We start from the raw sequence: 13,783 nt of genomic DNA, 5'->3' as shown, positions 1-13,783 counted from the left end.
AAAGGTACCCTACCTAATAGAGCGTAGTATCATGCGCGAGCAGAAAGTACATAATTTCTTATTCATAGATAATAATATTTTATTTTAACCCAAATTAGAATGTTTGATATATTGGTATAACATTGATAAGAGGTGTAGTAATGCATAAAAGACAAAAAAAACAAACAAACAGACACACACACAAACATACATTGCTTTATATATATAGATAGATAGATAGATATCTTGATTTGTAATAATCAAATTGAATTTTTCATCACATCCCTTGGGTTCATAGAAATGTTGGATTATCGTGATAAAGCTCGAAAACTATTAGTTACTAATGGAAATTGATACGCCTTTATTTGAATGTAAATAATATATTTTAGTTTTGTAAGAAATTCGAAGATAAAAGTACACAAAAACTATGTTATAAATGTTATTATAAATTGTTAAATCTAAAATACACATTCATTAAAATCCCAATCATATATACGTTGTCCTAGCGATTAATTTATAAAGAGACTTACAGTTTTTTGAAAGGGGCAAGTCTATTTTGGGGGCAAATATATCTCATTAATCTTTTTAAAATGATTTTTTACGTGGTTTCTATGTTGTGAAATACCAGTTAATCATCAAGTCATTGATCTAAGCTCTCTCTGTATTTGGGTTATATTCATCAATTCATTGTCTATGCATGAAAATAGCATTTTTCTAGCAGACTTACAATTATCGTTTAGTATACAACCAGAATATTAAAGTGAATTAAAAATAGAAGCTCTATTACTAATCCGTGTGCATAAAATTGTTATTTCAGTTATCACTTGTTGCTTCATTTAGAACAGGGTTCACCAAACCTTTTAGCCCGAGGACCTCATTAACTATCAACTATCAGTTCGGGGGACAGAGTTTCTTTGATGCAAACACTTATAAAAAAAACCAAACCACCAGTCCTTCAGTCAACTTGCCTCAACTTGCCTCAAGAGGTCATTTGCTTGAAACTCAATTTTCACGCCACTCAATGACCCCCAGCTGCACTTCATCTGGACAATCAGTTACATTTTTTTTCAAATGGGTTTTGAAATAATCTCACTTCTTCTGCGTTAGAATCCAATGGCTAAAACAGCAGCTGGTGGTCTTTGATGATCTCGCATGCAAATAAAGAACTTGCACTTCTGAAAGTGCATCAAATTGTTTGTCTGTATTTGTTCCAAAAACATGACAAGTTTGGATCTTAATGCTTTTGGTGGGTGCATAGTTCAGAAACTAGATTTAAATGACTAGTTTTGTCTACGGTAAAAGCACTTTCCATACCCACTGTTCATCAGACATTAACGGCTGTGGTTTGTCTTTAATTCCAGAAAGTCACCTATTTCCTTTCCTAAAATACTCTACTCAATCTTTCTGCTGATATAATAAATCTTGCGAGTATGTGTCTGTATCTCTCAACATGTCACTACACTCTCTATGGTCAAATTAATGTGACGTTATAAAATGCACCATCTTTATCACATGATTCAGTACACTGCTAGTGTCAACATATTTAGCACACAGAGCTTGAAGGTGAATAATACAGTGCAAGAATATTGGTTGTAAAAAGTTTTTTTTTTTTTGCAATACACATCGCGTTCGCTTTTCCAACCAAACCTTTCTTTATACCGATAATATTCTTTCCTCCATCTTCAGCAACTGATGTTAGTCAAGTTTAATTTCTAATCAGCGTTTTTTTTTCTATCTCATTGAATATATCATCTTCGGTAACAGTGCTATTTATGTTATGTAAGTAAACCATCACTTGTGATATGTTCATGTCTTCTTCCACACCTCTAATTAACACAAGCAGTTGTGAGGCGGAACAGATGTCCAGCGACTAATCCATTGCAATTTAAAAATGGCGAAACATGCTTGCATTTTTCCTTGTTTGAGTCACAATGATTCAACCATGTGTCACCACGACGGGAAATGGTATTTGCACCTAAAGCTACTTTTTGAAATTGTGTTGAGATTTCTGGGCAAAGTCCAACAAACTTTTAGTAATAATGTTTTGCAATGCGGTGATCTGTTTGATAACATAGAACACTGCGGCGAACCTCGATTTTATTTCGGTAAAAACATAGCATCCACTTAAGAGGCAGGAAAAACGTAAATTTGTATTTTTTTCTTCCCATAGACAAAAATATCTCCAAGGGCCGATTGAGAGGGCCTCGCGGGCCACATTCGGCCTGCAGGCCGTAGTTTGGAGAACCCTGATTTAGAAGATTAAAAAAATGAGCTCGACTTAATTTGAATTGTATACCATATTTATATCTTCTTACATCTGTCCCACAGAATAGTGTAAGCTTAAAATAGTGTTTAATTAATGAAGAAGAGTACATGTTTTTTTTTTATCTCGGCATATAAGAGATGGTGTGGTAAGCACTATGCATAGCCGTCTTTACTTTCCCTAATGTGAGTCAGATACCCAATACAAATGTAGGGGCTCTATGACGTTCTGCAGACTTAAAGTCAACACCAAGATCCGGACTCGAGATTTTGGAGTTAGTCTATCCAAATCATGCTGACTGGCTTTCATGGTGGCTGGCCATATCCTTGTGGCTGGCTATATTGTTGTGGCTGGCCATCTCTTTTAGGTCATCAATATAGGCTTTTAAAAGCTACTAATTAATTACACTTTGACAATTAGTGGTATACATATTACATTTCTAAACTTTCAGATCAAATTAATGGAAACAGCTTGGCCTTGAAACAAGACTGGTTACAAACACTAAAAATCCGAAATCTGAACACAGACTTTGTTGATGCTCGTTAGCTGAATATATTAACCCATCTTAAAGAGAAAACTACAAAATTAAGAATCTGTTGGTTATTCTTGAGGGGACAAAAGCTTAGATAGAAATGGCGGGAAGAAAAAAGACTAGTCGTGGTCAACGGGACACATGGCGCGTATTATGCTGACTCGTTATACTTTTTCCTGTTAGAGGGAAGAAGCTTCAATATTACAAGAAAAAACGCTCAAGTGTTAATGTGAAACAAACAGATAATAAAAGTTAAGTAAATTATAAGCTGCATATGATTATTAAAGTATGAATGCGCATGAATAATATACTTTGAATTGAAATTAGACTTTATAGTTTACTCACTATGTTATTGCATAGTGTCTCTGAGAAGTAACTCAATCTATGACAATTGATAAAATCTGCTTTTGAATCCAACTATCTCTTTCAAAATTATAAATAATTAATCGTATGTATGTACGCATTTATTTTTCATTCTAATTAGCTAAAATGCAATTAAAATAGACGAATATCATTGCAAATCAAGAATCATCATAAACATTTCCTGTCTCTGAACAAGACACAAGAAGAAGACGAAGTACATTTAATATATTTAATGAAATCGTCACACATGGGCGATAGTGTAGTTTAAATTATGCACAGCCGCGATTATTTCATTATCGATCGTCAGGTAACCATACCAGCTCAGTGAACTTAGGGACGTGTCAGAGACTCAAGCTCAGTTTCGAACTCGATACTTTTGGAGTAGCAGACCTGATACTCTGCCACCCGCGCCATGGATACCACAACAAAAACAAAATAAAAAATGAAAGCTTTTTTGTGAAAATACACCTAAAGTTTCAATTTCAATTTTAAAATACAATGTAGACATTGTCTCTTTTCAAATGCAATGTCACAACAATTGGAAGTTACAAGCAAAACTATTTAATTTCTAAAGGAAAATATGTTAATTGGGCTTACTTAGTGGTAGGAAAATTACGAATATAACGCCTTAAATCATTAATATGAAAAGATACAACCAATTATAGAAAAAATAGCAATAGATGATAACAACACAATGGCGATAAGCTTTATTACATCAAGGCTTGCTTTTTTACATGGTGAAGGTAGAAATGTAGAGCTATATCTCAAAAGCGGAGTAGACATAACTCAGACTAATTCCGACCTAATGGAATCCCTACTGTTTGCATCTGTTAATGGACATTATGAAACAGTTGAATTGCTCATAAAAGCGGGGACAGACGTAAATGGTTGTAAATTAAACGGTTGGAATGCATTGATGCTAGCGTCCGTTAATGGGCATGTTATAACTGCTGAATTACTTATAAAAAGTGGTGCAGATGTGAATAAAATTAATTCGGACGAATTAAATGCACTGATGATGGCATCTTTTAATGGACATTTTAGGACTGCTAAAATACTTATAAGAAACGGAGCAGATGTAAATCACATTTATTCAGAAGAGGTGGACACATTAATGATTGCATCTCTTAGTGGACATTATAAAACTGCTAAACTGATTATTAATAGCGGAGCAGATGTGGATCGTAAAGATTCAGAGAGTCGGACTGCACTTATGCATGCATCCAAAAATGGACATACTAAAATTGTTGACTTGCTACTTAAAAACGGAGCTGATATTAATCGGATAAACTCTGATGGAAATGATGCATTTATAAGTGCATCATATTATGGACATGTAAAAACCGTTGAATTATTGATCAAATGCGGATCAGATTTGAATCGCATTAATTCACTTGGTTATGATGCATTAATGACTGCAGCAGAAAATGGAGAAGATAAAACTGTAAAAATACTATTAAAAAGAGGATCAGATGTAGATCGCACTTTAATAAATGGTCGTGATGCACTTATACTTGCATCAGAATACGGTCATGATAAAACTGTTGACGTACTTCTGAAAAGTGGAGCGGATATTAATCGGAAAAGCTCTGAAGGAAACAATGCTTTAATGTATGCTTCATGGTTTGGATATATCAACACTGTCGAGTTATTGATTAAATGTGGAGCAGATGTAAATATCATTAGTCCACTTAATAAGGATGCATTAATGTATGCATCAGAAGCTGGGCATAATGAAATTGCTAAGATACTTTTGAGAAACGGATCTGATGTTAATCGCACTACAACAGGTGGATGGGATTGTTTAATGCTTGCATCATTTAATGGACATGATACAACTGTTGAACTACTTATAAACAGTGGAGCAGATATAAATCGGGTTGAGGCAGATGGTTGGGATTGTTTAATGATGGCATCACTAAGTGGACATTATAAAACCACTGAACTACTTATAAACAACGGTGCAGATATAAATCGCCGTAATGCAGATGATAGAAATGGATTGATGGCTGCGTCAAATAAAGGACATGCCAAAACTGTTGAATTACTTATCAAAGCGGGATCTGGTGTAAATAGCATAACTTCAAATGGTGTGGATGCTTTAATGATTGCATCCTTAGCTGGGTATTATAACACTGCTAAAATTCTTATCGCATACGGGGCCGATGTAAAACGCAATAATGCAGATGGCATGAATGCATTGATGGTTGCATCTCAAAAGGGACATTATAAAACTGTTAAAACACTTATCGCCAGCGGAGCAGACGTAAATATTACTAGTATAAACGGTATGGATGCATTAATGTGTGCTTCTGCCGATGGTCATTATACTATAGCTAAGCTACTAATAAAAAGTGGAATAGAAATAAATCACATTGATGAGAGCAACTGTGATGCATTAATGCATGCATCCGTCAGAGGACACCATGAAATAGTTAAATTACTCTTAAAACGCGGAGCTAATGTAAGCACTGTTAGTTCATTAGGTAGAGATGCATTAATGCTTGCATCGATGGCTGGCCATATTAAAATCATTCAAATACTTATAGAAAACGGAGCAGATGTCAATCGTATTAATCCAGAAGGTTTAAATGCATTAATGTTTGCATTAAACAATGAAAATATCGACATTGCAGAATTGCTCATTCAAAGTGGAACAGGAGTAAACCACATTAATTCAGAGGGTATTAATGCATTAATGACTGCATCTTTTTTTGGACAAGAAACCATTGCTGCATTGCTTATAAAATGTGGAGTGAAAATAAACATATTTAATTCAATTGGTAGTAATGCATTAATGCTTGCATCAATTAAAGGACAAGACAAAATTGTTGAATTACTTATCAACAATGGGGCAGAAGTAAACCTTTGTAATTCAGGTGGTTTCAATGCATTATTATATGCATGTAATGATGGTCATGCTAACACAGCGGAATTACTTATTAAACTCGGAGCAGATATAAATCATGTTAAGTCTGATGGGGGAAATGCATTGATGATGGCATCATACATTGGAAATGTGAAAACTGCTGAATTACTAATAAAAAACGGAGTGGATGTAAACCGCATTAAATCTGAGGGTTGGAATGCCCTAATGCTTTCATCAGAAAAGGGCCATGTTAAAACTGCGGAATTACTTATACAAAACGGAGCTGATGTAAAGTGTGTTAAATCAGATGGTAAGGATGCATTAATGATAGCATCAGAAAAAGGTTATTTTAAAACTGCGCAATTACTGTTAAAAAGCGGAGCGAACTATAATTGCGTTATTTCAGATGGTAAAGATGCGTTAATGATGGCATCAGAAAAAGGTCATTATAAAACTACTAAATTACTCATTTAAAGCTTAGCTGATGTAAATCGCATTAATTCAGATAGTTGGACAGCTTTAATGTTTGCATCGTTTAATGGGCATATTAAAACTGCAGGACTACTTATAAAACGAGGAGCAGATATAAATCGAATATCATTTGATGGTAAGAATGCTTTGATGATTACTTCAATGTATGGACATGCTAAAACAGCGGAACTACTTATAAAAAGCGGCGCAAAGGTAAATGCTATTGACTCCAGTTGTTGGGATGCATTAATGCGAGCATCAAAGAACGGGCATGATAAAACTGCTGAAATACTAATAAAGCACGGAGCAGATATTAATCACTTTGACAAAAATGAGTTTGATGCTTTAATGATTGCGTCACTATATGGACATGATAAAACGGTTGACTTACTTCTAAATAGTGGAGCAAATGTAAATAGAATGAAATCAGATGGCTATGATGCACTTATGATCGCATCATTCCATGGATATGACACCACTGTAGATTTACTTTTAAACAGAGGAGCAGCAATTAATCGTATTGCAAAAGATGGTTTTGATGCGTTAATGTGTGCATCACAAAATGGACATGATAAATCTGTTGACTTACTTCTAAAAAATGGAGCGAATGTAAATAGAATTGAACCAGATGGCTATAATGCACTTCTTCTTGCATCATTCAACGGACATGACACCACAGCAGATTTAATTATCAAAAACGGAGCAGATATTAATAGCATTTTAACAGGTGGTTTTGATGCTTTAATGTGTGCATCACAAAATGGGCATGATAAAACTGTTGAGCTGCTCATTAAAAGAGGAGCAGATGTAAATTGTGTTAACATTCAAGGTAATGACGCTTTACTGTTAGCAATGTCTAAAGAACATGTCACAACTGTGGAAATATTACTTGAAAATATTTTCCTAGTTATGTTAAATAAATGTACTTTGTCATCAAAGCACAAAATAGATGACGTTGAAGATAAGCATGTGTTTTTTCAAGTGTGCACAATCTATTTATCAACTGTAATTTGTGAATCTTTTGAAGAAGGTCAGAAGAATGTAATAGAACTAGCTTCAGATTGTGCTAATAAATATTTTGCATCTTCAAGTTTATCGAATACGATCATGAGTTTGTGTTCGATTTGTTTAAAAAGTAAGTACTTTCAACATTTATAAAATGAGTATTTTGTTTATTAATAAGTAATGATACATGTAAAAAAAATCGTTTCCTTTGTTAACCGATGATTCATTTGTTAATTTATTTGTGTACATTACTTTTAAATTCTAAATGTTTATAGAAATGTATCTCAAATTATCCAATAATATTTTTAAGTCTAATTTCCATCTTGAGTAACTAGCATTTATTTTTACATGGTCGTTTTTGTTAACAATTTATATTTTAATTGTTTTTAAGCCACGCCAGTGTTCTGTTTTGTTTGGAAAAAAATCGTATTAGATAATTAAAAAATAACGATCAATGCACTTTATTGCAAAGACAATATATGTTTTCTAATGCGTTTTGTTTGTATTAGAGCGTGTGTGTGTGTGTGTGTTAAACGTTGACTTTAATGGGAAAGCAAAGTAATATTCAATGTTTTCAAATATAAATGGGCAAATTTTCAAGTATTCTGTGTCAACAATGTTTAAAGTTAATGCATTTTCAAACTTTAAAACTATACCGATAGCATGCAATTTTCCACACGAAAAAAAGAAATCAGCATGTGTAATAACAGCATGATTGCTAATTAAAATAGTGCCCAACATAGACATGCAATAAAAAAATGCTTGTTAGCTGTTAACAATAAAATATTTAGGAAAAATTGCATCTTAGCGCTAAGATCCAATAAACTTATCACAAACTTAGAAAATGTATATATAACTTCACCTCAAATAATCCTAAAACTAAACAATTACTATATATTAGAAGTTGTCGAAACAAACTGTTACTCCTTACTGATACCTGAACGGTTTTTGAATGCAATAAAACTAAAACGTTGTTATCGCTGCTTAATATTTGAAGTATAGTTTGAACTTTGAGTTTGTGCTGCATTTTTACTTTCTCGTATACGAAGTAGGCTATAGAGAAAATATTGTAATCGTGCAAAAATTGAAATAGAGATTTTCCGAAAACCGGAAGTGGAACTTATTCTACCTTAAATTTTTTAAAAGCCTATTACTTTAGCACTGATTCAGATATGTGATAGATAGCTGAAATTGCACATGTAAATAAAATATCTAATTCTCTACCATCTGTCACATTTAGTGTAATTTCTTTTGACCGGAAGTAGTAATTTACGCTATTACAATTTCTAAAAAAAAATTTAATTGAATTTATACTAAATACTAACATACCGCACTATTATACACATTTTGTTTGCAATTTTTTATACGAAATTCTATTCTATATTAAAAAGTGTAAGTAATTACAAATGGATTAAAAATCATATCTATATCCTGAGCTGCCTTCCCCCATAGTGTTATATTTGATAAAGTTTAGGGAAGATCATTTGGACTTTTTAAATCATTATTTTAATTATACTATTAAATTTTGCGAACAGTTTAGTAATATGTATTCAGCCAACGTTTAAAAAAATAAAAGTAAATCTAAATATGTGTTTTAAACATTAATATATATAAATACTGTAATACAGTTGTGTGTTTTAATATCCAGCATTAAATGATGATGAAATAAACGACACCCAAACTGAAGGAAGGAAACGTTACAACAATGGACTAGACAGCTATTTCAACTCTTGTAGGAAGTAAGTAATTAAGTTAAACATTAAGTTAATTAAGTTAAACATTGATAATTAAGCACTACTACACATTATAATATGCCATTCTATGCATTTATTTCAATCCATATAATTTAATCAAAAGTATTTCCAGCTCGAACACTTCTAATCTTTTATCCTAATTATATAAGTTTTAGAAAAATTATGTGAGTTAGAGGTTAAAACATGTGAGTTTGGTAGTTGAATATATAATTATAAGTATAATACATTATATATTCAACTACCAAACTCACATGTTTTAACCTCTAAATCACAACGTGCAAAACACTTAAACCGACAGATGTTTACTTGGTCTATGACATTTCCTTTTGTTAACTACCAATGAATCATACAAACATTCTGAAAATGCACCCAATTTCTAAATGAAAATAACATTTTAGCACTATCAATAACGCTATGCTATCTTCCCCAACACCACTCCTGAAAATTAACACAATTTTTAGTGTAAATTGCATTGCTCGGTTCAAGTTATAGTAAAAGTGGAGTTTAGAACTTGGCTAGAACAACGGAAGGGACCGGCACGAACTAAGACTAGTACTAGCACTAGGATGAAATGAAATATACATATATCATCTGCATAGCCGTGCTTCGTCACGGTGAATCTTTTTAAATAGACCAATTCGAAAACAGAACAGAACTCAAACGCAAACACAAAAGTAAACACAAACGCAAACTGAAACAAACACTAACACAAAGCAAACACAAACGCAAACGTTATCACAAGTACTATGTCTCATTATATATTTTTTTAAATGCAGGTCTCTTTACTGTTATTTAAAACTTGCAGTTCCTGCATCTAAAAGACAGGTAGGGTGTATTTATACATATATATATATATATATATATATATATATATATATATATATATATATATATATATTTAAAACGTATTAAACTACTATTTAAGAAAGTTGATTTGCTAAAACATCATTTAATTTTCGGTGACAGAAATGCAACATACTTAATCAAAATAACTTAATAAAGTCTGTATTAATCCAATTTTTAAAGAAAAAATTAAACTATCTAGGTATTTTGCTGTGATTGTAGATTCAACTTTAGCAGAATGGATCAATTTAATTTTTCTGTCCGATATGTTACTGAACATGAAGACGCCATCAAAATATTTATTCAATTCTGTGAGCTTCTTGAATCTAGTGCAGAGTTTTTTGTCTGGTGAATTATCGGGCCTACATAAAAAGTGTATACACACTGTTGTGCTTATAATTTAAATGTAATGCTCACAGATGCTGTTTCATCTAATATTAAAAATCAGATATTTTTTTAGACTGATGACTTACGAAACTAAAAAGACTACTAGAAAAAAAAACTCTTCGTGGCCTCGAATATAATGTCTAGGGTAAAAATAAGGACTTTCTCGGAAACAATGTTCGCTTTTTGAGTGATTTTGTAATAGCATTCTTTCATTACCTCTTGGGCAATTCTTAAGTTCTTATGAGCTAATTCACATACGGTTTTTAAACGGACGTGAAAATCGCCGAAGTTCTCCACTGGAAGGGTTCAAGCACCTGTCCAACGCTCTTGGATAAGATTCAGAGGACCACGGACAGAATGACCGAACACAAGCTGAAAGGGTGAGTACCCTAGAGATTCTTGAACACTGTCTCTAGCGGCGAAGATAGCCCATGGAACAGATTCATCCCACTGGGCGTTACTTCTGACGAAATTTCTCAGCATAGTTTCCAGATTCTGGTAAAATCTTTCAAGCGCACTTTGGTAAGCTGAGCTTGTGACATGAGTGATGTCTAGCTTTGCTAATGCTTCTTGGAAGTGATGGCTGGTAAAGTTACTACCTTGGTCGGTTTTAATGATTCTGGGTAGACCGAACGTAGTAAAGAATCTAGACATAGCTTTGACTACTGTCTTTGCTTTTAAGTTTCTCAGAGGGAGCGCTTCAGGAAAACGGGAGCTTTAACTTTGGCAAAGGACCGACGCAATCCATGTTGACTTTGTCAAATGGTTCTTACAACAGAGGAATTGGATTCAACAGGCCTTGGTGATATTTTGGTTAGGCTTCCCGACCAGTTGACAGTTCATGCTTGCTGCTTGAGGGGAGAAAGCATTATGCGCTTGTGTGCGCACAACCTTTCTGTTGTCTCGTTGCCGCAGATAACAGTTATTTTTTAAGTGGCCAGGTTTCTTGCAGTATCTGTATACTGCTAGTTCACTGGCTGTGTATCTCTAGAGACTGGAGAGACCTCTGAAATTGACCAACAGGAGGACTGTTGCCAACGAGGGGGAGTGCTGGGTTGAGCCGATTGCTGGACACCTGTGGTTTCTTGTGGACCAGCGTAAATGTGCCTGCCGACTCTGCAGCCTTCTTAAGGTCAAATATCCTGGAATCTAGGATATGTGGATGAACTATTTTGGGGAGGGAATTGAGAAATTCTTCTCTTAGGACCAGAGATTTGAGCTGTTCAAAATCTCTGACATCTTCTGAATGGAGTCACCTAGAGGAAACTTTCTCTTTTTCAAACAGATACTCCATATAAGACTGACTAGGCTGCTTCCTGAGCTTCCGGAACTTTTGCAGATAGCCTCTGGAGTTAGCTCGTTGGTTTTTGGATAGCAGCCTTTACTATCCCGTGATTGGTTTGGACATCCCGAGAGAGAGCATTGTATATACTAGCAGCTTTCTCTGTTAATACTGTGCTCAGTAAAGTGGTGATAGAATTCTCGGGCCACGCACACGAACTGGCTAAATTCTCAAAAGAATTGAAACATACGACAAGATCTACCTGACTAAACTTAGGGACTAGCTTACCGAACTTATCAATCACTTGAACAACTGACAATGATGAAGGTTCTAGTTCAGACCTAACACTATCACTACTCTTACCAAACTGCAATTCCATTCTCCTTAACTCTATCTCTTTATATAATGCAATCTTAACTTCTAATTCCTTCTCCTCTAACGCCCTATCAACAGGCTTCTCCTCTCAAGCTAGGACATCTAATAAAAGATTCCCATCAAACACACCTTCATTAATGAAATAAACAATGATTCTACCCTTCAAAACTCGTGACGTCAGAGTAACAGAGTACTCTATCTTTAACTCCTTCACAACAGTAATTTAATATTTCCGTCCTAACTTCTCTGTTACGGGTCAATTGTAGGTTAGATTTGAATAGGATAGAATAGAATAATCTAGAATTAGGGGAGAGTGAGTGTGTGAGTTGAGTTTACTCTAGAATATTGTTCACCTCGGTGTGTTTGTGTATTGTTATCCCAAGGTGGAATGCGGTATAAAAGCTGGAGTAAATGATTGTCAGGGGTTAGTTGAGAGCGGGTAGGACGAGGGCTACGCTAAAATGTATATATTTGAGGCTGAATAATAGGAATTGAAGTAAACACGAATCGTCTCTTGAGTTGAAACCAACCCGAACGTAACATTCTCTAATGCTTTAACCCAGGGGGTCTCCAAACTACGGCCCGCGGGCCACATGCGGCCCGCGAGGTCCTATCATCCGGCCTGCGGCAATCTTTTTGTCTACGGAATAAAAGTTTTTTAGAGGTGGCTAAGAAACTACGCCCACAAAATTCAAAACAATTTGAAAATGTAACTTTGAGTGCAAATACTATTATCCGCCGCGTTGCAGACATTGGTGAAAACATCGTGACTCAAATAGCGAAAAATGCATGCAAGTTTCGCAATCGTTTAATTATAATGGATCAGCTGCTGGACAGCTGTTCCACCTCTCAACTGCTTTTTTTCATTAGAGGTGTGGATGAAGACATAAATATAACACTAGAGCTGTCTTCCCTACATAGAATGTATGGCACTATTACCGGAGAGAATAGAAAAAGTTCAGAGACATGTTAAAAGATAGATATACAGAATCGCAAGATTTACCATATTTCACAGCAGTAAGATGGCTGATTTGCGAGAAATTTTTAAATTTTTCTGAGCTGAGTATTTAAGTTGAAAGTAAAGGCAAACCACAAGCTGATGTACTCTTACTGTCAGTGTTCCAGACTTTTTTCTCCGGGGGAGGGGGGGGGGGAACTTGAAATTTTCGGGGGGGGGGGAGGGGGCAGTAGACTATCTTCGGGGTGGCGGACACTGTTAAAAGTATATATTTTCTATATAAATTTCATTTCGTTCGGGGGGGGGGGGGGCGGTAAAAAAAATTCGGGGGGGGGGGGGTGGGTTTGCCCCCCCCCCCCCCTTCCCTCCCGAAGAGATGCCTGGAAGAAACTATGCTTACTCTCTGATGAAGAGTGGGTATAGAAATCGGCGTTTGCTGCAAACATGACAAGTCATTTAAATTTTCTGAAACTAAAATTACAAGAGATGGAAATTTAGTTTCTGATTTATACACCCACCTAAAGGCCTTCAGATCCAAACTTGTCATGTTTTTGGAACAAGTACAAGCCAACAACTTGACGCACTCTCAGTAGTGCAAGGTTTTTACGGCTGAAGAAACCACTGAGTTCTTCACGTCATTTGCTTTCGAGATCATCAAAGACTTCAAGCTGCAGTTTCAGTAGCGGTTTTCTGACTTGTATT

At 34.8% G+C, this 13,783-nt stretch overlaps 1 protein-coding gene across 1 annotated transcript; it reads left to right on the top strand.

Annotated features, from left to right (window-relative positions):
- The first annotated feature begins 3,831 nt into the window (after positions 1-3,831).
- Positions 3,832-9,225, top strand: LOC131944101 (serine/threonine-protein phosphatase 6 regulatory ankyrin repeat subunit B-like). Its single transcript, XM_059304609.1, has 3 exons — positions 3,832-6,349; positions 6,566-7,306; positions 9,131-9,225. Exons 1-3 carry the CDS (start codon positions 3,832-3,834, stop codon positions 9,223-9,225), a joined length of 3,354 nt encoding a protein of 1,117 aa, XP_059160592.1.
- The last annotated feature ends 4,558 nt before the right edge of the window (positions 9,226-13,783 follow it).

This window comes from Physella acuta, unplaced genomic scaffold, assembly GCF_028476545.2.
Source record: "Physella acuta isolate Inbredline_101_S28 unplaced genomic scaffold, ASM2847654v3 ptg000481l, whole genome shotgun sequence".
Classification (NCBI taxonomy): Eukaryota; Metazoa; Mollusca; class Gastropoda; family Physidae; genus Physella; species Physella acuta.
The sequence above is the reverse complement of the archived record's forward strand: the minus strand, read 5'-3'. Positions and strand labels throughout refer to the sequence as shown.